Raw genomic sequence first — 27,950 nt, 5'->3', positions numbered from 1 at the left:
GTGGATTTACACTCAATTTCCCTAGAAACAAGGAAGCTCTTTCCCCCCCCCCCCCAAAGAAGTTATAAAATATATTTAACTAGAAGTGGCATTTATATACGGGAGCCTTCTTATACCTTAGAATGTTTTTAAAAACCATATTCATAGTCAATGCATCTAAACAGCTGTTTCACACCCATTCTATAGGAAAAATTACTAGGACGAAGCACTGGCCTCATCAAACCAGACCGGATGCTTTATCACTCCTAGAAATTAATTGCTAAGAAATCTAATTCTTAGGAAATGGGAAGCCTGGGAAAACCTACAAGATAGGAAATTCTCTGAATTTGGAATATATGCTTGGAATACCTCAGTGTTTTCTGTCCTAAAGGGTCATCCTGCAGTCACCCTTGCGTTTCCCTCCATCTGGCTACCTGAGCTATGCCCCTCAAATTCTTTTCTCCCTAACAGCCCACACCTCTTGGGACAGGCTTTACAGAAAGGACAATACAAACTTAAAAGTCATTAAGCTTCAAAAGTGAAAACAGAAGACTTGGTAATACATCTTGGTCTTTAGATCTCCAAGGTGTGAGCCTTCACTTTCCTTCTGGGAAAACTGCTATTAGTGAAGGAGTCTGCTTTGCATTTCAAAGGAAATAGAGATAGACGTCTGACCTTGAGCATGAAAAAGGTAATGATGTGTCCCCACCTACCCACCCACCATGATAATATATAATTCAAAGTTAAATCAATATTGAACTGCAAAGAAAGTGAAAAGAAACACAAATTCTGACTTTTATCATGATGACTACTGCAGTGCTTGAATTATTATTTTTCCAAAACTACTTTTTTGATGCCCCAATTCAAAAGTGACCTAAGCATAGTCCTGGTCTGCCTGTGGGTTTTCCAACACTGGCTTCATAACCCCAGCAGCACCATAAGAAATGGTACCAGGGACACAAAAGCTACTTTGGCCAAATCTATAATAAAATAAATTTTAAATCGTGTCTTTGATTTTTCCCCAAATAAATTTTCCATTGTCCCTGCTTCTTGGTGTGACAAGCTCCTATTGCAAAAATAGGGCAGGCAAATCTCACTGGTGCATCCTAGGTCATGTGACCCCAGCCCTGCCACAGAGGAGTCTGGGAAATCAAGCACCTGATATCTTCAGTTCAGGTAATATAGGCAACCTGTGCCTCCCATTAATCTCAAAAGGAAGACCTCTCCCAAGTTAGTAAGGGGGTTCAGATGTCAAATAGCTAGAATAATAATAGTGGAAGAATACAGAATTATGTATGTTATGATTTCAGAGTAGATATTTTTAAGCCATAGGATGCCTTTTTCTTACTGAAAGATTCTAGAGATGTCTGAAGGGTGGAATCAGTTTGCCACTTCTTACCTTCTCAAACAATGAAATGTGAAGTGAGCGTCATATTTGGAAAGAACTGAATAAAAAGTTGCTTAGCCCAATTAATGCGAGTAAATTAATTCTAGAAAAAGCTATTTCATATATGTGAAAAAGAAAAGCATGTGATTGGCATGGAAAGTAGTAAAGGCCATGGGCTTTGGAATCTTCCTGGCTCATCTGCTTAACCTGTCGGTATCCTCAGACAACTTGATTGTACTTCCTCTGTCTCGGTTTTCCCATCTGTAAAATGTGAATGACACTACCTATGACAAAAAGATGCTATAAGGACTACATGGCATCTTACAAGAGTTTAAAATAGTACATGGAACATAGAGAGAGCTCAACAAATGTTGTATCTATTATACGTATTCAGTGTTATAACATAAAGCCCATCTGTAATAACCACAATGCTTTATCTTGATTCCATTTCTTTTGATTAAAAGGCAATCTTCAACTACATGGAAAGGTCAATCACTTGATATTTTTGTTATAGCAAGAGAACAGAGAGCAGATTACCTACTTTACCCTTTCAAAAATATCAGTGAATAAGACTATTTCACCCACTGTAAAATTATGGCTCTACAATATTGATTTTTTTTTTTTTCAGAAGCCAAAGGACAAGTAAAATGTAACAAGGGTCTCTCTTCCTCTCCCCCAAAATTAGGGTTGGAACAACAATGTACAATGTTCAGCTGGGCCAGTTCTAAATAAAAATGTTATGTCTAGGATACTAACTTGCATGGTAGAGAAGATCTCAACATCCGTTTCCTTAGGAAATAGCTTACATGACACTTTATACTATGTTCCCTTCTAGAGTATAAACCCATTGAGGGCCAGGTACTCTGACCTTATTTGTGCTCAATAAAAATCTGTAGAAATGAAAAGTAACAATGTAATGACTGAAAGTTAGCACATATGTAGTAGTACACAGAATGCTTTTCATAACAAAATACACATAAGTTGGTCAACATCTAGACAAGAGGTTAATCAAATGAAAGCCTGAGCCATTGTCATTATTTGGTACCTTCAATATATGTTCTTGTATGCCAGGAGCTAAGGGTTATGCAAGGATAAAGCAGACCTTGTCCTAATTTCTAGGATCTTATAGACTCACAGGAGACTAATCAACTATGTCAGATAAATAATCAAATATATCAAATGTATTTTATATTTGTAAAAAGTTAGAAAGTGACTACTGCACCAGAATGTTTGAATAAAAATTGCAAGGGATCAGAGAAGGGAGAAAGTACTCCTTCTAAACGCATTCCTTCTTTGGTGGACCTCTCCTGTCCACAGAAAAGCACCTTTAAATCATAGCATCACTAGCGTCTGTCCCATTTCTCCAAATGAAATAGAGAAACTTTCGGGGCGCCTGGGTGGCTCGTTGGGTTAATGCCTTTGCCTTCAGCTCAGGTCATGATCTCAAGGTCCTGGGACTGAGCCCTGCATCAGGCTCTCTGCTCAGCAGGGAGCCTGCTTTCCCCTCTCTCTCTCTCTGCCTGCCTCTCTGCCTACTTGTGATCTCTCTCTGTCAAATAAATAAAATCTTTTTTAAAAATTAAAAAAATAGAGAAACTTTCTTTAGAGAAAGAAAACTAAATTTATCACAGCTAAAATTAATAATTTAGCTAATTAGGCTTACTATTAGTCTTTAATGAAACTTTATTTATTGTGGTTAATAGTGAATTCTCCCTCTCTTTCTGTCACATACACACACACGCACACACCATATTCCTCAACACCTCAAAACTGTACATTACTTACAGAGGCTTATATTTTCCAGGTTAGGAAATTGGTGCTCTGTCAGAGAAACAAATTCCCAAGACTCACCATTCAAGGTCTCTGACAGACCGTTACACCTGTCATTCAGAGATCAGGCCCGCCATTCAGAAAACAAAGAGCCCCTCAATGCCACAACGATTAGGAAAAGATCAATGTAACCCTACAGATCGATATGTTTAACACCTAAAGAAACACACAATTGAAGTTCAGAGCTTCAATTCCACGTGGGGAGAGAAAGAAAAAAAAACCTCTCAATCCTGTTTTTAGAAAGAAATATGCAGTTGAACAGATCAACTTCATGAAAACCCAAATGGCTTTTGTGTTAAAACTATTTCTGGAATTCTCTTACTTCATCCACTGTTGCATTCAGAAAAGACAGGCGCTTGCTAATACATCCGACCCCCAGCACGGGGCGGCACGGCCCCAGTGCAAGGCGGCCGGCCTGGGCTCCCGCATGAACAGTGAAGTGGCCGCATCCTGACCCCTCCTCACCAGCCCCATAAATAGGGCCACGCTTTTAAATACCTTCATTTTAAAATTAGATTTCGATCTTTTTCTCAAGAACAGCAAAATCCCTGTTGAGCTCCTAAAACATATTTTACAACTTAGATGAGTGTGTTCTGCCTTCCTGCCCCCCCTTTTTTTTGCAGCTGTTACCTTTAAGAGAGAACATTTTGCTTTACAAATGAGAATGGAGGCTTTTATATAAAGGTGGAATTTTTCTGCTTGTTATCATCTGGGCATCCTCTCTATTTTTTTTTTTAATCATGTCAGAACTTGCTTAAAACAATTTCATATGCAAACTGTGCAACAGCACAGGAGTTTAAATGTTCACAGTTTCAAACCTGATAAAAAATAGAGAAACTAAAAAATAAGCCCAGTGAAATCACCGCAGTGCACAAATATATAAGAAAACCTAACTTGGGGGGCACCTGGGTGGCTCAGTAGGTGAAGCGTCTGCCTTCAGCTCAGGTCATGGTCCCAGAGTCCTGGCATCAAGCCCCGCATCGGACTCCCTGCTCTGCGCGGGAAGCCTGCTTCTCCCTCTCTCACTCCCCCTGCTTGTGTTCCCTCTCTCGCTGTGTCTCTGTCAAATAAATAAAATCTTTAAAAACAAACCTAACTTGGTTCTACTTTTCCTCTAGCGAGAACCACTTCTTGGACCATCTGTGTAAGAAAGTCAGCAAAAGGGATTCACAGCACAAACTGTTCTTCTTAGCCCCCTATGGCAAATGTCATCTTGGACCATCAAAATATTTGCCTGCTGATCTACACATAACTATTTTAATAGGTCACTATGATGTCTATGACTTTTCAAAATATACAGCACAATCATATGCTAATGTATGCAGAGGAATGTTTGTGTATGAAATAGTAGGACTGTCACCATTTAAAACTATACCTTTAGCAGGGATTATTATGTGATTAACATAGCTATTTTCCTAAGGTTTCTCCGGAAATTTCATTAAAACATGGGAACTAAAATAATGCAGAGTGAAATATCATGCTTGGGAATTCATATACAATTTTCCAAGGGCAGAAGCATTATTCTATTTGCTTAAACAAAGATCTACTGATAACATTTTGCAAAACCAGAGCTGCCATTTCTTGGGCAGTTCATAGGGCATGATCTTCTAATTCGCGTTAGAAGGGTAGAGGAGTTTAACCTTCCCTACTTACTATATAATTAGAGTTCATCCACTTATATGTAAGAACAATTAGTCCTACATAAGAAATAGATTATTCTTTTTTAAAGATTTTATTTATTTATTTGAGAGAGAGACAGTGAGAGAGAGCATGAGCTAGGAGAAGGTCAGAGAGAGAAGAAGACTCCCCGTGGAGCTGGGAGCCCGATGCGGGACTCGATCCCGGGACTCCAGGATCATGACCTGAGCCGATGGCAGTCGTCCAACCAACTGAGCCACCCAGGCGTCCCAAGAAATAGATTATTGTGGGGGCGCCTGGGTGGTTCAGTGGGTTAAAGCCTCTGCCTTCGGCTCAGGTCATGATCCCGGGGTCCTAGGATCGAGCCCCACATCGGGCTCTCTGCTCAGCAGGGAGCCTGCTTCCCCCACCCTTCTCTCTCTGCCTGCCTCTCTGCCTACTTGTGATCTCTGTCAAATAAATAAATAAATAATCCTTTAAAAAAAAAAAGGAAAGAAATAGATTATTGTTCTGTTGAAAAAAGGTACTTCCTACTCCCTGATGGAGAGCCCTCACTGCCTCTCCCCCTCGCCCTCCAGTGGATTACCTCTACCTGCCCTCAACCCCTACCAGCTTTCTTCTAGGATCGCAGAGCCTTTGTCACACCACTCCCCACATCATATAGAAACTAATTATCTATGTCTCTGTCTTCACAACTCTATGTGTGCCTCAAGGGCAGGGAAATTGTAGGTGCTGGTCTTCAGCCAAGTAATTAAAAATAAATTTCCACTGACCCAAACTGATACAATAAGTAAGACAGCCTTGGATAGTAACAGCTTAAAATGGAATTCAGAAAATTGCAAGTGGTTCCTATGAGCTTTCCGGTGGCACAATTTATTATTCAAAGGCTCCATCGTAAATAGATCATTCCAAAGGTGGTACAATTTGATTGCTTTATCCCTAGGCCTGACTTTTTAAACTAACTTTCCTCTCTATCAATTTCTTTATCTCCCAGGAAATGTCACTGCAATTTATAGTACTCTTTACATTTTGTTTTTCTAATCTTTTCAGGCATTTGGAAATTGCTGTCAGTGATAGCTAAAATATGCCACATTTTGAAAAAACATTTTGACAGACATATACCTATATACAGTAGGTACCTCAGTGAGAGGAATGGGACGCCTTACAATAAAGGGAAAACAACAAAATGCACGTTCCACACAATAAACTCTGGTCTATACTTTCACAAATTGATTTCCACGGGCTTCAGCTAATATAACTTACCAGCCACACTCTTCCAAAGAAAATTTAAGGGAGTCTTTATATTACACCATTTAATTTTTTTTTAAAGATTTTATTTATTTGACAGAGAGAGATCACAAGCAGGCAGAGAGGCAGGTAGAGAGAGAGGAGGAACCAGGCTCCCCGCTGAGCAGAGAGCCCGATGCGGGACTCCATCCCAGGACCCTGAGATCATGACCTGAGCCGAAGGCAGTGGCCTAACCCACTGAGCCACCCAGGCGCCCCAACACCATTTAATTTTGATCGTTAGAGCTGTCTTTAAGGAAAGCCTGGCCAAACAACCAAACAACGACAATTACAAAAGCCCTTTGTATATTTCAATCAGGGAGTGATCAGTTATTTATTCAATACCTACTATGCTCAAATACTGAGCTCTGGAAAATTCAAATAAATATTTAAGTGCCCTCAGCCACCACATATCACATAGGCAAATTTGGGAAACAAAAATTAAGTGACTCATTGTAAAGGACACAAGACAACGGTTTCAGAGTCGGGAGAAGGCAGAATTTGGTTAATTACCAAATGAAGAGACGAACACTATACAAGCAAGGCAAGAAGGAGAAAATAGGGACTGGGTAACTTAGGACAAATGCATGAAGAGTAATATGAGCTAAATTGCATTTTAGTTGGTAGAGAAAATTGGGAAGGACAGAGCAAGCATTGTCATGAGTATTAGCAAATGAAACGAGACACAGAAAGAAGAGTAAGTTGAGTGAAAAAGGTTTTACGAGACAGAAATTTCTAGAAGGGCACTTGGAACTAAGTTAGTAAGACAGTTTCAGTTCTTGAATGTCAAACCAAGATGATGGGTATTTATTTTCAGGCCACTGGAGAACTAAACTGACTTCTGATAGTTGAAGGCTTCAACTTAAATCCAGTGGTTCTCAAAGTGTGGCCTACATGCCTTTCGCGTCAGCATCACCTGGACACTGGCCCCATCTCAGATCTACCAACACAGAAACTCCCAGAAGGGGACCTGGCAGCCCACATTTGAACGAGCCTTCTGGGTAATTCTGATGTACACTCAAGGCTGAGAACCCCTGCTTTCAGCAAAGTGAAATCATCAAAGCCACGCATCAGATATACCATTCTGAGGACAGGAGGCACAACAGGAACCTGTGACAACGGCATGAAAGGGAACATTCACAGTCAGTTCCAAGAAGACCAAAAAGAAAAGAAAGAGAATGTTTTTAAAAGATTTGCTATGTGACATTTAACAGCATTTCAAGATCACCTTTTAACGTTCTATTAGAGCTTCTCTCAGAAGCTTATCATAAAAGGAAATTAAAAATGACTAAGTCTTACAGTGGGGATTACAGCCAACTAGCTTTCCCTCCTCTCCTGAATAAGAAATGGTAAGATTTCTCATCATGATGCATGTGTCAGAAGGGAATTGGGAAAAGGAGAGCTAACAATTACTGGAGACTTCACAAAGAACACTATCACGAGGCAGGCTGTGGTACTGCCCCTTTATATGGAGTTGAAAACTGAGGTTCACAGGGGTAAAGAAAACTTCAAAATAACCAATTAGTAAGCACAAAACAAAGAATTCAGAACTCTTGCTCCTCTAGGAAACCATCTACCAGCAAGCCCAAAGAGTCCCATGTAAAAAAGAATTTATGTTTTCTCAGTTCACCTGATGTTTGAGACTCTTCAGAAGTCTCATATTGCATAGGTAATGAGGATAATATTCTGCAAATCTTTCACTGGTTCGGTTTTGTTTGTCCCTTCATTTGTTGTCTTCTTATAGACCTCACCCTCCAAGGTCATGGGTGCCTGTTACCTGACCTCTTTAAGAGACAAGTCTCCAAACCTGCATGAAGGGTTTGAAGCCCAGCCAGGAAGACAAAAGATAGCAAACGCATCGCTGCCCCCAACGGTCTGTATGAAGGAGGGATGTACAGGGAGACTCTCCACATTTCCCAGTTTCTCGTCTCTGAGCATCCTGTCAATATAGGAGAGCCAAGGGAAGAAGGATTTCTAGCCCAAAATCTGTTTAGGAATCTGTAAAAAAAAAAAAAAAAAAAAGACTGCCTGGTGGGCTTTTGGCAATGACCTCAAACTCAGAGGCAAAGATGTTCAGAAGGAGGGCTACACCCACACTTAGGGGACACAAGTCTGGCCCAGTAGTCTCAGAGTGCTCCTGGGTGGGTTCAGAATGCGGTTGAGGTGTAGACCAGATGGCTTATTTTGCTCCCACCACAGTAGGTGATCAAAGCCACAGGGGGACCAGAGGCCAGGTGAGAAGCAAGCCACTGATTCATGAGGCCTAAAGGGCCAGAAAAGACCATGGTCAGGGTGAGTACTCCAGGAAAGGAGACTACCGGTTCCTTCCCAAGTTGCACAAGAGCAGATCAAAAAGTACACTGACCCTGGGCATTGGCAAAGCAGGCGATCCAAGCCCGGGAGCCTGGAGGAGCCCCAGTTACTCCCTACCCTCATCAAGAGATTGACTGGCTTCAAAATTGGACACAGACTTCATCGTAAGCCAGCCACTATTCTAAGAGCTTTATAAAGGTTGATTCATTTAATACAACACAATGATGACAGGTAGAGACTATTATTGTCCCTGTTCACAGATGAAAGAACAGAGGCTCAGACAGGTTCCCAAAGGCGAAGTAATAGAGCCAGGAGCCAAGCCAGTCTCTGCTCAACCCAAGAGAGGGAATGGCAGGAAGAAGAAGAAGAAAACGAGAAGGAAAGAAAATGCATGTCTGTTCGTATCTCCTGGTCAGATCAGAGTTTCAACGTATGCATATTTTCCACTTTGGGGGAAGAAAATGGTGGCAGCTCACGTACTTCCTAAAGGTCCCTCCAAAAGCTTGTAAAACAGGCCAGTTCCTGGAGCAAGGAATAATGACTCACTGGCATGGCTGTTTTTTCTCTGACCTCGTGTAGTTACCACTGGAAAGTTGAAAATACCAAGCGCTGCTTGGACCTCAGTGAAAGCAAAAGGCGTACTGTGTCTCTAATATTTTAAAATGGAAAAACATCCAATTCGACAAGTGTTCTTCAGTTATGTTTGACTTTTTCCCAAAAGTCCACAAGACTGAAAGGCTAACCTTCTTCCACAGACCAAAGCTTAAAGGCCTCCAAGTTCACTGTGCAGGGAGGGCATAGCTCCCCATTCGGGAAACATCTCAGGCCCTGACCAACAGAAGGACAAAATGAACACTCAAGACAAAAGGAAGGGAAGCCAAAGGTAGCCTGCACAGAATTCCTAAAGCTAATTGCATCGTTTCCAAACACGCGCTGCAATGTTTAGGATGATTGACTTAACGTAAGTATAAGGAATTTTTAGAGATTTCGTGAGGTTCCAGTCATTATTTTTTTCCCTGATATTACCAAATGGGTCCCCACTCCTGGTGACAGGATCTCAGTGCCTAATGGGCTTGGTGACTAACATGGGACACACAGCCCAGCGAGGCACTGACAATACTTTATCTGAGGTTTGGTTCAGTTTTTCCAATCTAACATGCTATTGAATAGGTCCTAGGATATGGTGTTAGTACAATATCTGTAAAAAATGATTCTTTCGGGGAGGAGGAAAAAAAAAAAAAAAAAGAGCACGGCTTTCAGTGTTCGGTATCCTTTACATCTGCTGCTCAGCTGGAAACACTGTTAAAAGGCCATTAGAACCTTAAGGTAACAGACCTGGAAGGCTATGAAAGCCACGGAGCAATTTGCTGTTTGTGTGACGAGTATCAGCCCAGCTACTTCCTTTTCAAGGGCTGAAAACAGCTTCTGTCATGAGCCGTGAAAATCAATTCCACGGTAACCCAGCTGAAATGTGGCTGAAGGTGGCACACCTCCGGGCTGGCGCTACACAGCAGAGCCTCCTTCTGGGCATCCCTGGAAACTTCCAGAAGCCGCGGACTGCGGCTCCCTGGCCAAGCCTGGGAGGGAGGGAAGGAGCAGCACGGGACTTCCGGGAACCTTCAGGCTCATCTCTTAGGACCCTGATTCTCTCTGATGCTTAATTAGGTTAAAATCGGAACCGTCACCCTGAATGAAGACGGCTTTAGGAAATGTGTAGCGGGGGGAAGCCTGCTCTGGCTGATTTGTATTCCATCTTTCTCTCCTTCCTGATTATAGTAGTTGGGAGTGAGGCTCATTTTCCCCAAATAATACTGTTTCAAAGCCTTTCAGAACATAGAGCATTTGTAAACTTTTTTTCAAATACAAGGTCATAACTTTTGAAAGTAAGTATTTCGGAGGTAGAACGATGGTTTGTCAAGAGTTGTACTTCACAAACTCATGGCTAAAAAGGTTAAAATTCACTTTAAATTGCGTTACAGGTTTTTCAGCTACAGGAAATTGTCATGCCACTTATAAAATGCAACCTTAGTTACCACCTAGAATTAAGATCATTGCAACCTCCATTTTTATATATACTCAACTCCCACTTTGTTAAGCCGAAAACCTTTCTATAATTTCCTGAGCATATTCAGGATAAGGATAAACTACCACTCTTAAATCATAGAAATCAGCTTACATTTATGCATGGAACTTCCCATAATATTACTTACCTTTACATCAATAATCCAGGCTGAGAAACTGATTCAAAATTAATTTGTCAAATTAATATAACAACAAAATGAAAAAGTATAATCTTATGGGTTTTTTTTGTTTTGAATCTCTGATGCACCTGACTTGCTGTTGTTTCAACTGGAATTTTAGTGTGATTATACATATTATCTTGACTAAAGTGAAAAAAATGGATTTATATAATTTTTATGTCTACTGTACAAAACACATCATGCGGATCTCTGATTTTAAGAAATCCTCCAGTTGCTTTTTTTTTTTTTAAAGAGGGGAAGGTAGTAATTGAAAAGAGATTATCAATAATTTTGTTGTTGATGACATAAGATTTGCCATTTGTAACCTATTTTATATTCAGTTGAAACTGGCCTTTTATGAGAGCCATGTGGTAATATAAGTGAAATGAATATATTCTTTATTGCAGACATATAAAAAGACTGGCCTAAGCTTTTAACATAGTACTTGACCTCCTGATGTCTAAATACCCCCAAGTCTATTAAAGAATATTAAATAAGATACCACATAATCAAATGAGTAGTAAAAGCACAATAGAAGGCTTTCACACATTAGCACTTTATAATGTAAAAATAACAGTAAAGTGTGTTACCTAAGTTCAAAGTAAATACATAGCTGGAGGAGAAGTTGTAACAGATCACTTAGGAATGTCCAGGAATCCTATATTTCCAAATTATTAATATGTCAGAATTACAAATTATTAATTTCCAAATCGAGTTCCCAGTATGTCCATGATCACTGAAACTCTTCCAAAAACATGTGTTAAACCTCTTGCTGTAAATAAAGGAAAAATATGTCAACAACTTCACATTTTAGTATTGTTTATGTTTTAAAAACTCCCAGTCATTGGGATTTGGAAGAAAATAGGATAAGCAAAGAGCTAGAGTATGCTTACAGTATTTTCTAACTTTTCCAGGAAAAAGGTAAGGCCTGTCACTTTAAAAATATCTGTAATATCTAAAAGCACAGTGGCTTTTTCAAGTTCATTTCAAAAGCGCTGTTGACTTTGAGCTGTGCTGACCCATTAAGAAAATACAAATTGAAAATTACTCATCTTTGGGGCGCCTGGGTGGCTCAGTGGGTTAAGCCTCTGCCTTCGGCTCAGGTCATGATCCCAGGGTCTTGGGATTGAGCCCCACTTCGGGCTCTCTGCTCAGCAGGGAGCCTGCTTCCTCCTATCTCTCTGCCTGCTTCTCTGCCTACTTGTGATCTCTGTCTGTCAAATAAATATATAAAATCTTTTAAAAAAAATTATTCATCTTTTTAAAAAAGAAGACTTCCAAGTGTCTTCTTCACATAGAAAATATTTGCCTCAACCCCACTGCGGAGGAAACACCTCTGGTTCCCTGAAATTCAGCTGAGGCTCAGTGGCCCTTGCTAATCTCCACTGTCCTGGGGGCACAAAGAGAGGTAGTCAATTTCTCAAAAAATCCAAGAACTGTAATAAGGAGCAAACACACTAGCAGATCAAGCCTACAGAATACAGGTGTGCATGCCTTGAATGTATTATGCTACATCTTTAACTAAAAGTGTACGAAATGAAGACTGGCCAGCTCTAAATGTAGTCTCCTTGCATAAGAGTCTGGAGGTCAGGGAAACAATGGCTAGATCTGCATTGGGGAGGCTCCTGAAGGAAAAACAGCTGGGCTGGGGAAGGGGAGATGGAATTACTCTTCACCAGAAATGTTCTAAATAGGAAGCCCCCCCCAAAAAACAAGTCATGTTCCCAAAGGAAACCTGCCATATTAACAGAGAATAATGGGGATCTTGTAGATCTTATAGTAAAAGAAACAGAAAACATTTCCCAGTTTCATTTAGAGCCTTGCTGAAGTTCTCTCCCAGTCATGCCTCTGTGCGCTTGCCGCTGACTTGGGTCCCTTTCCTTCCACACAGAGGCACCTGTGGCTTGAACGGATCCAATCACTCTCTTTCCCTTAGTCCCCCTAGTGGCCAAAGTAAGCATTTGAAACAGGACGGAGGCGATAGGGGAGGAGGAGGGTGCAATTTGAAATAGAGGCACTTTATCAGTTAGGATTCTTACCTATGATCAAGATGAGAAATAACAGGAATCATTGCCCGAATTTGACTGTCTACCCTAACAAAAAAAACTGTATTTAAAATCACAGTCAATGCACTCAGAATTTGGCTCCCAGAGACTCAAGAGATGGTCCCTGGACCAAGGGCATCAGGGTCACCTGAGAACTTGTTTAAAAAAAATGCAAATTACAGACCCCACCCAAGAAGGACTAAATCAGAACCTTTGCGGGTGGGGCCCAGGCGTTGCTGTTTAACAAACCCTCCAGTAATCCTGATGCAGGATCAGGTTTCCAGTTTATGAAGTTAGCTTTAGCTAACGGGTTCCCTTCCCTGGATGCACATCAAAAATACTTGGGAAAACTGAAAAAGAAAGGAAGGGAAGAGGGGAGAGAGGAGGAAAGGAAAAAGAGTGCCCTGTCTCAGACCAATTAAATCGGAATATTTAAAGATGGAACCCACGTATAAGTATTGTATTTTAATATCTCACATGACTCCCGGATAGCCCTGGCTCTTTCCAACACAGATAAGCCAATGGGTAAATTTTCAGGAATTTCGTAAGCTGGCTGTTAAACTGTTAGCAGCTTGAAATCTGTCATGGTGGGAACATTTCTAAACCACAGAAAAAACTGGCAAATGCCACAGATCAGGTCTCCCCACACCCTACCCTCCTGAAGGCTATTTGCTAAACATGTGTCAGCTCACCTCTGGCCAGAGTTGACAAACAGTGGACTTAATGAGCAAGGTTGCCAACTACCTCATTAATTCGGACAATCTGGGTAGTCACTCTCAGTTTCTCCATTACCCTTCAATTCCCGGGGATCCTTATGAAGATTACCAAGCAATGCAGTTACCACATATTTAAGGAAGGAAGACATCAGCCCCTTTCTGAGGGAGTAACCATGCCTAGTCTGTCAACAGCCATGGCCCTTTTCCTTTTTCTTTGGGACATGAGTACAGGAAGCAATTCTGGAAGGAGAGGGTGGCTAAATCCACCAAGGGGCTTCTGACAGTCTGTCTCATCAATGAGAAGGCACACATGGTTAGAAAGAGCCCCACTGTGTGCCTCTGGGCATCATAATGTGGCTTTGACTCTTAGTACTCCAGCAGCCATCTTGCTTCCATAATGGAGCTCCCTGGTAGAATGAGGACAGCAGAGAAAAGAAGATGGAGAGAATCTGGGACACAGCTGATAGTATGAACATCCCACTTTCTCAATCGTAAAACTGTTCTGGGACGCAACTTAGGTGAAACGATGGCTTTCCCTGTGTGGGTATGCCACCCAATGCAGGATTTTCTATGACCAGCTGCCAGAAGTATCTTAAATGACACAGACGATTTCAGGCAAGAGTTTCAACGGCTTGTCTTCTTGAAACACTTTTTCTTGGAACTTCTAAGTAGCAGGAGTAAAGCTTTTTCTTACCTTTTTTTTTTTTTCTTTTTAATGTTGTTTCTTTTCTGATGACCTCATTCACCCCTCTTCTCACCACTTAACCTCATATTGGCCCTTGGCATCTCATGCTTTAGTATCTAAATCAGCCTCCTGGCTATCCCCCTTCCATCCCCCTGGGACTTTAATGATCTATTCCATCTTAATTACAGTGCTTGACTCATCTAAAACAACACTTTCATCTTGTCACTTGACTGCCAAGAACCTAGGATGGTGACCTACTTCCTGCCACATAAAACCAAGGGTTTTCAAGATCCATCAAAAATACAACCCACCCTATTTGTTCAATATTATGTCTCACAGATTCTTAATTCATCTCTTTCTGTAGTATCCTCCACATGTGCTACTTTTCTTACGAATTTAACCCCACCCCAAATGCCTTCTTCTTTCATGGCTCTTTGTCAAATGCTACCCATCAGCCAATGTTCCCCTGATGGTTAATTTTATATGTCAACTTGACCTAAGGGATATCCAGATAGCTGGTATACCCACGTAATCTGTGGGTGTGTCTGTGAGGATGTTTCTGGAAGAGATTAGTGTTTGATTTAGTAGCAGGAGTGACCAGTGTCAGGGAACATCATCCAATCCATCCAGACCCAAATAGAACAAAAAGGTGGAAGAACAACAAATTCTTTTTTTAGCTTGCACATCTATCTTTTCCTACAATGGGACATGAGAGCTCATTCTCCAGACTCAGACTCTGAGACTTATATCAGTACTGTACTCTGCCTAAGGCCTTCAGCATCTACTTTACTGGGTCTGCAGCTTGCATATTGTAGGTCATGAGGCTTCTCAGCCTCCATCCAGAGCCAATTCCTAGAATAAATCTCCTAATATATATACCTATATCTATACATCCTACTTCTTTGGTTTCATTAGAGAACCCTGAATAATACAGCCCCAATTAAATTTTACCACTTCCTCTCAGCAAGGTGAAAGCAAGTCTTCATTTTGTGATTCCTGTCATTACAACCAGTAACGTATTATTTGGTACTTAAGCCAAGGACATAGCATTGCTTAACTACCAGGGAGTGAAGTAACAATTTAATTCATTCTTCATCTTGGTAAAAAATTTAAGTTTTGGGGTTTTGTTTAGTTTTGTTTTTATGCTGCCACAGGACAAAAAAACTTTGACGTTTCAAAACCGCACAGCTGATTATGTATATTTTGGTTAAGTCTTTACTTTCGGAGAGTTAACATCTCACTGTGCCCTATCTGGGAAATCCCTTTCTTTCAGCCACACTGGTACTCTTAACAATGCCATGCTGATTTTATGATGTTGAGTTTCGTCTGCACTAAAAAGCACATATAAACTATGTCAGCCATTTACATGGCCTTGTAAATTCAATGAATGCTTCTGGGATGTTTGTTTCTCTCCCTTGGTCTCTCCCTCTCTTTCACATACATAGACGCTGGGTCATGGTCCTTGTCCATCACATGGTAGATATTCAATGATTCACTTTTGCCTGACTTGTGGTCTGTTGCTTGTATCAATTTTACCTTCTAAATATTCTTTTTTTTTTTTAAAGATTGTATTTATTTATTTGACAGACAGAGATCACAAGTAGGCAGAGAGGCAGGCAGAGAGAGAGGGAAGCAGGCTCCCCGCTGAGCAGAGAGCCTGATGCAGGACTCGATCCCAGGACCCTGGGATCATGACCTGAGCTGAAGGCAGAGGCTTTAACCCACTGAGCCCCCCAGGAGCCCCTAAATATTTCTTTTCTTTAACTGAAGTACAGTTGACCTACAATATTATATTAGTTTCAGGTGCACAACACAGTGATCTGACCTTTGTGTACATTGCAAAATGATCAGCTCAGTAAGTCTAGTTACCATCCATCACCATAAAAGTTAATAAAATATTCTTGACTGTTTTCTCCATGCACTATATTACATCCCCATGATTTATTTTATAATGTATGTTTGTACTGCTCGATCCCCTTTACCCACCCACCAACCCTCCTCCCTGGCGCCAACTACCAATCTGTCATTCACATCTATGAATCTGGGTTCTGTTTGTTCATTTTGGTTTTTAGATGCTGCAGGTAAGTGACATCCTATGGGATTTGGTATTTGTCTTTCTTGTAGCTCCTAAATGTATCCTGCTTTCTACTTCATTCCATTTCCAGTCACCACTCTAGGTCAAGCTAACATCTCCTCCTGTTGCTGTATCTGCTTCCGCTGCCCTGCAATCCATTCTCTCCAGAGCCACCAAAGTAACATTTCAAATCAAGTCCAATCCTGACTGGAACACTTTTTTTTTTTTTAATTTATTTATTTAACAGAGAGAGAGAGAGAGATTACAAGTAGCCAGAGCAGCAGGTAGAGAGGGGAGGAAGCAGGCTCCCTGCCAAGCAGAGAGCCCAATGCGGGGCTCCATCCCAGGACCCCGAGATCATGACCTGAGCCAAAGGCAGAGGCTTAACCCACTGAGCCACCCAGGTGCCCCTGGAACACTTCTTCATAGCAGCTCACTGTCATAGGCTGAAGGCCAAGGTCTCTGCAGTGAGCTCCAGGGATTTCAGGGCTGATGAAGGCAAGAGACAGGACCGGGAGGGGAGGGGGCAGCAGGACTCGGAGAGCTTTGTTTAGGTGAAATCTGACAGGCCTACCGCATGGGAGGGGAAGGCCCTCCTAGCTGGGGGCCTGGCAGACATAACAGAGGAGCCAGGACCAGAAGGGAACCCCCAGGAGTGGAGAGGGGAATTAAGTAGCTAGGCAATGCTGCTCAGCCACAGGGTGGAGAGCACAGCAACTTGGGAGTTCTTTTTAGGTCCCCGATTCATCCCATAAATGACTAGCAGGCTTTATGCAGTTTTGCAGGATACACAAGAGACAGGCTCTAAATGGTTAAAAGTGTATTTTCTACGGGCTGTGTTTAAAACAACCGGTTGTGTAAACACTTGAGTTTAGCACCACAGGTTTAGAGCTAAGGGTCCACACTTGCATTGGGCCATGATGCATGGGTCATCTTTGGATAGTGTATGAACCTGGCCCACAGGCTCTCCCATACTCCCACAAGCTTTCCATCCACTGCTATTTTACCCAGGTTCTAAAAGTCCTCTCATGCTTTCAGGGTCTTCTAACGACATAGGTACTAACTATGCTCTCATGCTCCAGAGCCCATGGTCCATTGCTCTTCCTCAAGGAACCATTCCCAGATGGTGTGATTAGATCAGATGCTCTGCTCAATGCTTTCATGGAGTCAGGTACCTCATGCTTGCCTCAATCTCAGCCATTCCTTGCGAATGATGCCCTTCATTTCTACTTCCCTTCTAGGATTAAAATCCACTGAGGCCCTATACACTGCACCTAGCAAAGTAAATTACACATAAAAGGTATATAAGAAATATTTATTGGATGAATGAAAAAAAAAACCTAAAGGAAGTAGAGAATGAGTTATAAAAATAAATGAGTAACCTAGATAATGTCTAAACATGGAATCAAATTCCTATTTTTCTTTGGTACATTTGTTTGAAAAATATTTTTCATCCAAGGTTATTAAAAACTCTTAAATATTTCCATTCAGGATTATTAGAATTTTTTAAACCTTTACCCAAGACTTACTGCTATGAAACCTTTTATTTACAAATATGGCATCCCAGGGAGACAATTATACTTTGTAACAGGATCATGTAAATAACTTAAAACTGAATAATTTTGAAGAAGCTTATGAAACTACTTTAAGTAGAATTATGTGCCAGGTAAAGAATTTAACAGAGCAGAATCTGGTCTGCAAATGGATATACTCACCAAGTTTAAAAAAATATTCAGTATTCTGTTTAAACTGTCACAACCATTGGCCTTGCTAGAAGTCTTTTGAAAGATGTGAATTGGAGGGGGGGATGGTAAACAATAATCTTAAATGTGTTGCTTTGGTAGGTCTACAATATAAGATTAAGCTAATAAATGATTTTATCAGCAATTCCCTCACAACAATTTCTATCCTAAACTCACAGGTCTATACAAATCTGGTGACTAAATCGTAGGTCATTTGGTTTAAAAGGATTCAATAATTTTGTATTTTGTAAGTGTTCATAAAATTTACCCATAATTATAAGAGAACATTAGTCAGGCTCTTACATAAATTATGATACAATGTTGATACTCTAATACTTAAAGGACATAATGCTGTATATTTTAAATCACGTTTGATAGCAGCCTACATTTCTACTCACCAGCAATTACCATGTGGTACAGTTAAAAGAGGTGAGTTTTATGTCAAAAAGTATATCAGTCAACTCAAATGAACTCTTGTTCTCAATGATGACATATTATCCGCTAATTAAATCAGCTAAGATAGCTCTGTTTGCAAGGATCATTGTAAAATTAATTTCCAAATCAAGAGTATAACAAGTGGCACTCCTAATAGCCCAGATTTTAGATTGCTCTGATACCTGGAATGAATGTGATTCTTTTGGAAATCTAGTGAACCGACAAATTATTTTAAAACATTGAAGTTTTGCTAACTCATTTATACCTCTCCCTCTGTTCTTCGAAAGGATTTTAAGGAGAGGGCAAAGAAATCAGAAATCTACAAAGCAGACAGTTAAATGTAAATTAAATAATTTATTTCAAAGTAGGGTATTTAACATGTCTATAAAAGAGTAAAGTTTACCCAACACAGTTTTTCTGTTTACGTTAATGTGACAATTGAAAAAAAATTATGTTAATGGCAAATGTATTAAATAAGTTAGTTTGCTGGGGGAACAGAGGGAGGACAGTTTCCCTGGGAAACCCACCAAAGAAAGGAAAAGACTGTTGGACAAAGATCAGGCAAAATGAAGCATTACTGAAATTTGAAAGCAATAAAGAAGGACTGACAAAAGTCACTAGTATATCAGCAGAGTATAAGAGAATATTTTTATAATTTGATTTTGGGATAGATTTTTAGAATCATTGACATACTCTAAATTCATATCCAAGAGATGGGAAAGAGTTTAAGGCTGTAATATCCACCTGTAGCCCAGCTCTCAAAACACCGGAGACATAAAAAGGGACAAATACTGAGAAAACAATTATATTTTTTCCTAATCTATGAAAATAAACTTCCTTCCTCCCTCTACCCTTATGATAACTTCCTATAGCAAGCTTTGTTGCACTAACCCATTATTCGTGTAGGCCTGGTATACTGAAAAATACTAATACATATTCTTTAGTTTCCATCTTTTATATAGCTACAGAGATACAATTTTTAAAAATCAGGAAAACACATAGATAGATGAACAATTTAGTGATGGTAGCATGGCTGGTTCCTGAGAACACAAATTTCAAATTCAAAGTGATTTTGAGAAAGTTGTAGATGTTGCAAGTAGATAGAAAAATATTCAGCACAAACTGTGAGGGAATACATATAGTGATTGATAATACCAGGTTATGTACCTAGTAGATGAAGAAAGAATTGATTTTGCACGCATTCATTCAACAAATACAGAATGGCAGGGGGCAGGATTAAGTCTAGGACTCAGGTACCTGGAGTCAGAATGCCTGAATTGGAATTCTAGCTTCGCCACTTTCTTGCTGAGTCATCCCTGGGCAAGTTAATCATTCCAGCCCCTCTGCTGCTCAGTTTTTTCATCTATAAAATGGGGATTATGATGATATCTACAAAATTATTAAAAGGCATCAATAAGACAATGTCTAATGTTTTAGAAGCAGGTAATGTTTTTAAGCAGGTGCTAGGCACGTAGTAATTTCCAAATAAGGGATTGTTAACTACAACTGCATTAGATAACTGATTGAAAAAAAGCGGGCATGGAAGCCAATAAGTCACCACTAGTCAGCTCCAAGGAGTTATAATTAATGGCTCCAAGAAAGCTCAAGGCGGGGGCACCTGGGTGGCTCAGTGGGTTAAAGCCGCTGCCTTCGGCTCAGGTCATGATCTCAGAGTCCTGGGATCGAGCCCCGCATCGGGCTCTCTGCTCTCTCGGGGAGCCTGCTTCCTCCTCTCTCTCTGCCTGCCTCTCTGCCTGCTTGTGATCTCTCTGTCAAATTAAAAAAAAAAAAAAAAAAAAAAAAAAAGCTCAAGGCGTAGAGGCTCAGTAAGCATAAAACAGCACTCTCTGAATTGCCTAGTCTTTCAAGCAGATACTCTTTTCAGTTGTTGAGCTCTCTTCTAAGTTTAGAGCCATCAAAATGAGTTGGGTTGGAAAATGAGATAATATTATGGATGCTCAAAGAAAAGACTAGAAGGTTTCATACCTACCTTTGGTCAAAATAACATTCCTAACAGAGAACTTGATGATCCACTGCTCAATGTCTTCCCAGAAGACAGAAGAAAATATGCAAGCAAACTGGAAAGGCTTTGGGCTAGTTATCTGGAAACATTTCGATACCACAAGAATTACTAAGTACTAGAATGGATGGCTGAGAGAGGCTCATGGGTCTTCTCCTTTGGAGGTCCTTCAAACAAGGACGGATAGTCTATCTGATCTGCCTGGGATGGCTTAAGATCAGGACTGAGTGAAGATTAATGGCGCAACCTGCCCCTTAAAGGCCTCCCAAGCACTCTCTGAGAGTGTAACTTTATATATTACCCATCACAGCCCCTCATCTATTGAGTTTGAAGAACTCCCTTTTATCCTAGAAAAGGGCAACACTATTTCACAATTGTGAGTTCTGAGTAAAACTTTAATAATGTCATGATGCAACATAATGTCCTTATTACTTCTCAGTTATTTTACCAGGCAAGCTATCTGCAAATATCTTTCAATTAGAAACAGCCCGCATGAATCTAAATTATGAACAGCAGTTCCTTTAAATTCATGTTCCCTGGCAGAAAAATGGCATATGTCATTTCTCAAGCAAACCATTAAAAATCCAAACAACACAAAGGATGAAAAGGGAGTTTAAAGAACAGATAGCCACCATATACTAGATAATGAAATGCAAATAGTCTCAGGAACTAGGGAAGAGCAAAAGAGTGTTTTCATTTAATAATAGGACAGATTTTCTAAGTAATTATTCCAACAATGTGTAGCATTGAGTAGTTCACTTTTTAAAAAATTGCATACATATACATACATATATAGGAATGTGTGTGTATATACATATATACGTGTGTATATATAGATATATATACATATATTTAGTATACAATTATCTTTTACTTCATTTGCTTCCCTATCAGATGTGCATCTGACCCCACAATGACCTGTATCTTGATCATTTCCACCAGCATCAAAGCACACCAGGGTTGACAAAGTCAACAGTGCCCTTAGTCCTAGAAAGTGACTTAAACAAGCGCCCACGTTTTAGAACTTAACAGCTAATTAGGGAACACTGTAATTGTCAAGAGGTGGAGGGGAAAGGGGGGGGAAGAAAAACAACCTGTAGTTAAAAATCAAATAAAGGATTTATTTTAACCGCTAGAAATGTTTTCAGTAAAGTAAATGATGAGTACAGAAACTATTTACACTGAAAACCTTTATTTTGATATTAAGGAGATTTGCATCACACTCAAGATGAAGTGTAGCCTCCTGGAGGTCCCATAATCCACTAAAGAGTACTGAAGCAATTTAAAAATACTTAACTATTTTCTTCTCTGAGATATCATATCTGAAATCATGCTGGGAAATATCTGTGTTTAAAAGATACAATTTGAAACAGCCCAGATTAGAGGAGGAGAAGTTCCTAGAAGAAGAGAGCCATGCTATAAAACCTTTTAAAAGTTGAATTCCCTGAGATTTGGGGAGGAAAAAAAAGCAAAGCTGATCCTTATCAATTAATTAAAAAGAATGAAATAACAGTAGACAAAGGGGAAGGAGAGTTAAGAAACTTAAGGAGCAGTGGGGGCAGTAGCTCTCTATTCACTGATTAACAAATTAAGGAGTTCTGGAAAAGGGAGAAGAGGTGACAGGGGTAGAAAAGTGGTCTTATAATTCACCACAGGTTCCGCCTCCGACTCACCAGAGACCGGCTACGTCTGGCTCAGAATTGGAAAAAGGCTCCCTGTATATCATGCTCGGCGGGGTGACCGTGTGTATGGGCTTTTTTTTTTTTTTTCCCAATGCCTAAATTTCTATAAATGTGTTCATTTCGGTATAAGTAAAAACCTGCACTTGTGGAGTTCGTAGCTCAACCGTAATAAAACAGCGATTGCATTACATATCGAAACTGTGATGTTTTAAGATACAGCTGCAAAAAGGTTTTCACTCGGCGGCCAGCTCTTTGGCGAAATGCAGAGAGGCTGGTGGAAATGCAGCGTTTTGATTTGACCATCGGAGGTCACCGAGGACTCCAACGGCCGGCTTTGAGCAGCCCGCGCCCTCGCAGCATCTCCCGGCCTCCCGGAGCCTCGCTCAGCAGTGCTCGCTCGCAGCCACAAGATTATCTCTCCCGACACGTTCCATTCACAGAGCCCCAGAGAAGCTCCCCCTCGGTTGGAGCTAAGAGCCGGAAAACGCGCCCCCGGGCTGCTGCGCAAGTTGCCGGAGACCGAGTGCTACCCACACGCTGGCGCCGAGAAAGGGGGTGGGGGTCTCGAGCTCTCGGGGCCGGAATGCTAGTGGCCCGGCACGCGGGGTCCGGGGACCCCGGGACAAACCCAGCCGTGAGCCACCCGCTTCAGTCGGCGCAGCTTCTGAGCGCAGGCGGGCGGGCGAGATCGCGCTCAGGTCCCGGCTCCGCGCTGGCGGCCGGGGGTGTCCCCCGAACCGCGAGTGACCAACCGCAATCGGGGAAGCACTTGAGGGCCCGTAACGCGAAAGCCCGCCCCAAGCCCGAAAGTGGCAGTGGGTGAACTCCCCAAACCAGCCCGGAACCGCCGACGTCCGGAGGCCGGGTCCCCCACCCCACCCCACCCCCAAGGTGGGGGTCCCCCCCGTCCCGGGCGCCGGGCGCTCTGCCTCCCGGAAGGACCCAGAGAGCGGAGCGGAGCGGAGCGAGCGGCGAGGGGAGTCCTCCGCGTCTCTCCACCGCCCCCGCCGGCGCGAGGGCGGGAGTGGGGAAGGCGCCACTCAGACTGTGGCGCTGGGCAAACTGTGGCCGCAGTTCTTCCAAGTTTGCCTGAGCGGGAGGCGCGGGGTGGGCGCCCCGCTGGGCGACCTGCCCTCGCGCCGCGGCCGCCCCTCCGGGTGTCCCGGGCTCCCCGGCCCGCCGGGTCCGAGCCCACAGCGAAGGGCGCGCACGGGCGCCGGAGCGGAGGGAGGGCTGGCGGGAGGGAAGGAGGGCGCTCCCGCGTGTGCACACAATGAGGCAGCGGAGACGCACACCTTCCCCGCGGGAGCAGCCGCCCGAGCATCCGCCGGCGTCCGGGAGAGCCAGCCCTGGCAGAAAGTGAACACCAACAACTCAGCAACAGGGGGGCGAAGGAGGGCTCCCGGCCGCCCGGGGGACGTGCGGCCGCCCAGGGCTGCAGCCTGCCGGGCTGCGCGCCCGCGCTTACCTGCGATCTCCTGGTAGGGGATGTCCGCCAGGCTGAATCCCTTGGCACCGTACGCCTGGCGGACCTCACCGCAGCTCCGAGCCTTCACCTCCGCCCCGGCCGGGAGGGACAGCAGCAGCCCGGAGAGGGAAAGAATCACAGCCGCGATCCAAGAAGGCATGGTGCAGCGTGCAAATCCAGCTCGGTAAACCCCAGGACCCGTGCGCTTTTCCCCTTGCCCCTCGAGCCGAAAGCCCGCCAGAGCCCGCGGCGCGCTCCTTGCCGCTGCCCAGCGTCACCCCCTTCTGCCAGCCGAGGGGACGAGCAGCGCAGCCCTCTGGACTGCGCTCAGCAAACTTTTATAAGCCAGATGGAGGATGGCAAGCCAACCAGGGCTGGCTGGGAAAGCAGCCGCCTCGCTCCTCTAGTCCCCCAGACCGGGAGCGGTGCAATAAAAACGAGCGAGCGGAGGCAAAGAAATGTTTAAAAAGCCACCATGGGGGTTCAGAGCTGCGATCCGACTTCCGAGCCGCAGAATCGTAGAGCGCTGCGAGCTCGGCTCGCCCGAGTGTGCGACGAAGGTGGGAACGCGCGCCGGCTCTCCCGGGGAGGGAGGTGGACCGGCGAGCGCGAGTGTGTGTGCGCGCGTGTGTGTCGGGGCGAGCGCGGGTTCTTGGGGGCGCGTGTGCGTGGAGGTATGTGTTGGGGATAAACGGGATCCAGGGGAAACCTCGGCTTCACACAGGCTGAGGGAGCCTGTGAGAGTCCTCCTGAAATAGGAAGAGAGAAATCCCGGAGACAGACACCGGAGGCTTGAGGGAAGGAGAAAGGAGGGGAGAGAAACGTGCTACACTGAGCACGGCCGAAATTCCGAGGCAGAGTCGAAGGCAAAACCTGGACTGGATCTCTCGCGACTCGGTAGAAGAGGAAGGGAAAAAAGGAAGCGGTTCTGTGTTCTCACTCCCTTCACATCCTTCAGACAGATCCGAAACGTTCCCTTTAATGACTCAAATAAGTAATCTAGAAAGACAAAGTCTTTGAAGTTAGTAACCTATGTGGTATGAGACTGTGCTTTTGTGGACCTAAAGGACCAAGCAATTCCAATTGCTGCTCTAAATTGGGGCAACAATTTGTGACCTACTGAAACACAAAGCCCGCGTAGAAATAAACATGTGGGGAACCGCTGACTTTCAGAGCACAACCATCGCTGTAATTAATGGTCTCATTTCTGTTTGGCTTTGTTTTTTTTTTTGTTTTGTTTTGTTTTGTTTTTAATTTTCGAAAGACAGTTTGTGTACGCGGGCACCAATCTTTTTTTTATTATATTTTTTAATTTTTGGCTTGGGACTCATAAATTTCACCCTTTTTAATTTCAAATATTACATAATCTTGTATCAGAAATTCTTAGGCTTAAATTCTAGTGTGTGGAGGAACAAGAAAGCTAAGGAGAAGAAACACAACAAGGAAGCAATGGGAAAATGAGAGACCAGGTGTCAGTGGGTTGCATGAAGGAAGATAGTGGAGAGAGAGGAGAGTGACTTCTTCCTTGGCTCTCCCCAGTCTCACACACTGGGCTTAACATTCTCTTCCAAGTTAACAGAATTCTCAGCTGGGGAATCTATTCACTTTCTTCCCATCTTACACTCAAGTTTTGTGAAATGGAATAAAAATGAAAATTCAGGGTAGACTAATCTCTTATTGACTTTCTTATGCTAATGAACTCTAAGCAGAAACTGGTGTGCAGACCCAAAGCTTCTGCAACTACTAAGATAGTTAAATCCAAAAAAAAATAAAAAGAAGAAGAAGAAGATACTGCTTACTCACTTCTGCGGCCAAATGTGTTCAGGCCACCACTCAAAAATTACTATAGGGTAATATCCAGTTGTATGGGGTTCCCTTATAAAGCCACACATGCTGATGTTTTTCTGATGATGGCTGTTAATGACCAGAATGACTCATGAAATTTAAGTCATTCTGTTTGTTATCACAACATGTTAGGTACATCTCCTACCTCTTTTGATCAATTCTTCCCCTCTTACTCCACTAAAAAGAGGCCCAAGTGTAAGATCCAACCTCGTTAACTCATGGAAATGCTTAAAAACATAAAGCTGACTTGCTTACAAACTGACTTTCTCTTCTTCAAAACTCCATAGCTAAACATTTCTTTCTAAAAACAACAGTCACGTACACATTTTTCTCTCCAAATTTTCACACAGTTTTTATCTTCATGATATCGTGCTGTCTGACCTTAAGTCACTGAACTTGTTTTCCTCAAAGTCTGAAATCACGATGAGAACAAAATCTATTCTTTGTGGAAAAGGATAAGATGGGTATGATTAGAAATTGCTGTGACAAAGTCATTATTTCTATGATATTTGACACTTCATTTAAACCTCTGTTTCTGTCATCGCCGAGTGATAGGCATTGATCACTCCTGAGGAGGGGATAAATACACACGTAACCTACCCTATCATCTCCTACTGGGACTCGTTTAACTTGACCCTGACCCTAGTAGTATAAAATAGATAATGCAAATAAAAAGGATGTTGGAGGTAAAGGAAGAATGCGTAAAAATATAGTATAAGTGGTTTAAATTATTTAAAAATCAATGAATCATTAAGTATTTAATGAGCATTCAATGCAGCTATACAGAACTAGGTTATTTTACGTAGTTCCTACACTTATAAAATGACCTTGACAGTTATGGCAAGGTTAGGATATGGTAAGAATTATAACTTAAGCATAAATAAAGTGCTTTAATGCCTTCAAGGAGGGTGAAACAATGCAGAGTAGGTCCGTGAACTCCACTCTGACCAAAGAATTAAGTAACTTACCTTACTGATCCTCTCAACCCCTATTTGGCCCACTTGTTGGGTAATTCAGCACTGTTTGAAATGGTGTAAGAGGGGCAAAGTCAAACTCTCCAGCTAAGGGCAACAGCACAGCCTACATGAGGTATTGGAAGGAACACCAAATGACATGCAAGTTCATAGAAGAGACTAGAAAGAAGAGAGCTCATATTAAGGAGACGTGATTCAGTTTAGATAGAAAAAAAGTTTGGCCAAAGGACTCAAACTCTAGCAGTCATGTTTATATTGTAGGTAATAGGAAAAAAGGTTAGGACATTGAAGAAAAATAAACCAGAGGAAACAAGCACATGGAAGCAAGAGAAAGGTAAGAAAGACAAACACATAGAGTTCTGCTATCATGGTAAAGGTTTCAAGAGATTGCTACCAGAATAGGAGGATAGTGAGTAGAAAGAAGGTGAAGGTAAATTTTGCAGAAAAGATTCGCATGATTTGGTCTTTGGTTCAAGACACACACACACATGCAGAATAATTATGAAGACTTATTTTAAAAATGTGAGTCTCCCCGGGGAAATATGATATATTTATTAGGACAGTGAGATTCTTGTGTATACACCATTTTTACATCCCAGTTGTTTTTCAAAACCCCTTCTGGGCATAAGATGAATGGAATCTCAGAGAATTTGAGTTGCAGAGGGAAGAAGACTAAGTCTTAAGGAGCAGCCATAGTTAATAGGCAAGCAGAGCAGCCCATGATCTACTTCATGGTCAAGGGCTTTCTTCCTACCCTAAGTCTGATTGTATCTGGGGGCATTGTGCCAGGGCATTTCACCAAGGGGTGAATCACGTTTGGCCTGAGCATGGCGGTCCTTTCCCTTTTCTATTAAACAGTGCAAGAGTGGGCCTAGGATCCATTTCTGGCCTATGAGAGGTAAGGAAATTTCTGATGGACGTTATTTTTCCTGGTTAAAGGCAAGAACTATAGAAGCAGAAAGGTCTTTTTATCTCAACCTCCTGCCTTCTTAGAGCTAATTAAACATCTGGTGGCTAGGAGACAAGACACTCCTCACAGGCAAAGAACAGAGGATGGAAAGAACCTAGATTTTTGACTTCCTGTTTGACCCACCAAACCAACCCTTGGACCCCAGCCTTTGGACTTCCTGTTAAATAATTCACAAATATCTTTGTAGTTTCTGTCACTGTCAGGTGGTTATTCCGCTATTTACAAATGAAAGCAATAGAAATGTATAGAGCAAACTAAAGGGAGAATGAGAGAAGCGAAGGCAAGAGATGGGGTAGGTTGTAAAAGAGAAGAAAATTAGGTAGTGCTATGGTGTCTGAGTTAGGAGGTTTTCAGTTATAAAGTGTATCACAGTAGACATCAAGAACAAGGAAGGCAGAGAAAATGGTCCCTGGATAATGATGAAGAGACTTACTGGAAACTTCAACAGAAACATTTTAATAAAATAGTGGGGCGGATGCCAGACCATATGGAATTATATGTGAAGTGGATGGATAGAATATGGAAAAATCAAGGTATAACTAATGACACTGAGGTAGCTCCATGTGGAAGAGGGGAAAGGGTAGTCAGGAAATGCTTTCCAGAAGAAGCTTCTAAGACTA

At 42.2% G+C, this 27,950-nt stretch overlaps 1 protein-coding gene across 1 annotated transcript in view; it reads right to left on the bottom strand.

Moving 5' to 3' along the window:
- Positions 1 to 24,329, bottom strand: part of GPC6 (glypican 6) — a 1,108,998-nt gene extending 1,084,669 nt beyond the window's left edge. The window contains exon 1 of the mRNA XM_047720233.1: positions 23,542 to 24,329. Within this exon, the coding sequence (XP_047576189.1) occupies positions 23,542 to 23,701 (160 nt within the window). The 5' untranslated portion in view covers positions 23,702 to 24,329. The remainder of the gene's footprint in view (positions 1 to 23,541) is intronic.
- Between the last annotated feature and the right edge of the window lie 3,621 nt (positions 24,330 to 27,950).

This window comes from Lutra lutra, chromosome 3 (assembly GCF_902655055.1).
Source record: "Lutra lutra chromosome 3, mLutLut1.2, whole genome shotgun sequence".
Taxonomy (NCBI): domain Eukaryota; kingdom Metazoa; phylum Chordata; class Mammalia; order Carnivora; family Mustelidae; genus Lutra; species Lutra lutra.
The sequence above is the reverse complement of the archived record's forward strand: the minus strand, read 5'-3'. Positions and strand labels throughout refer to the sequence as shown.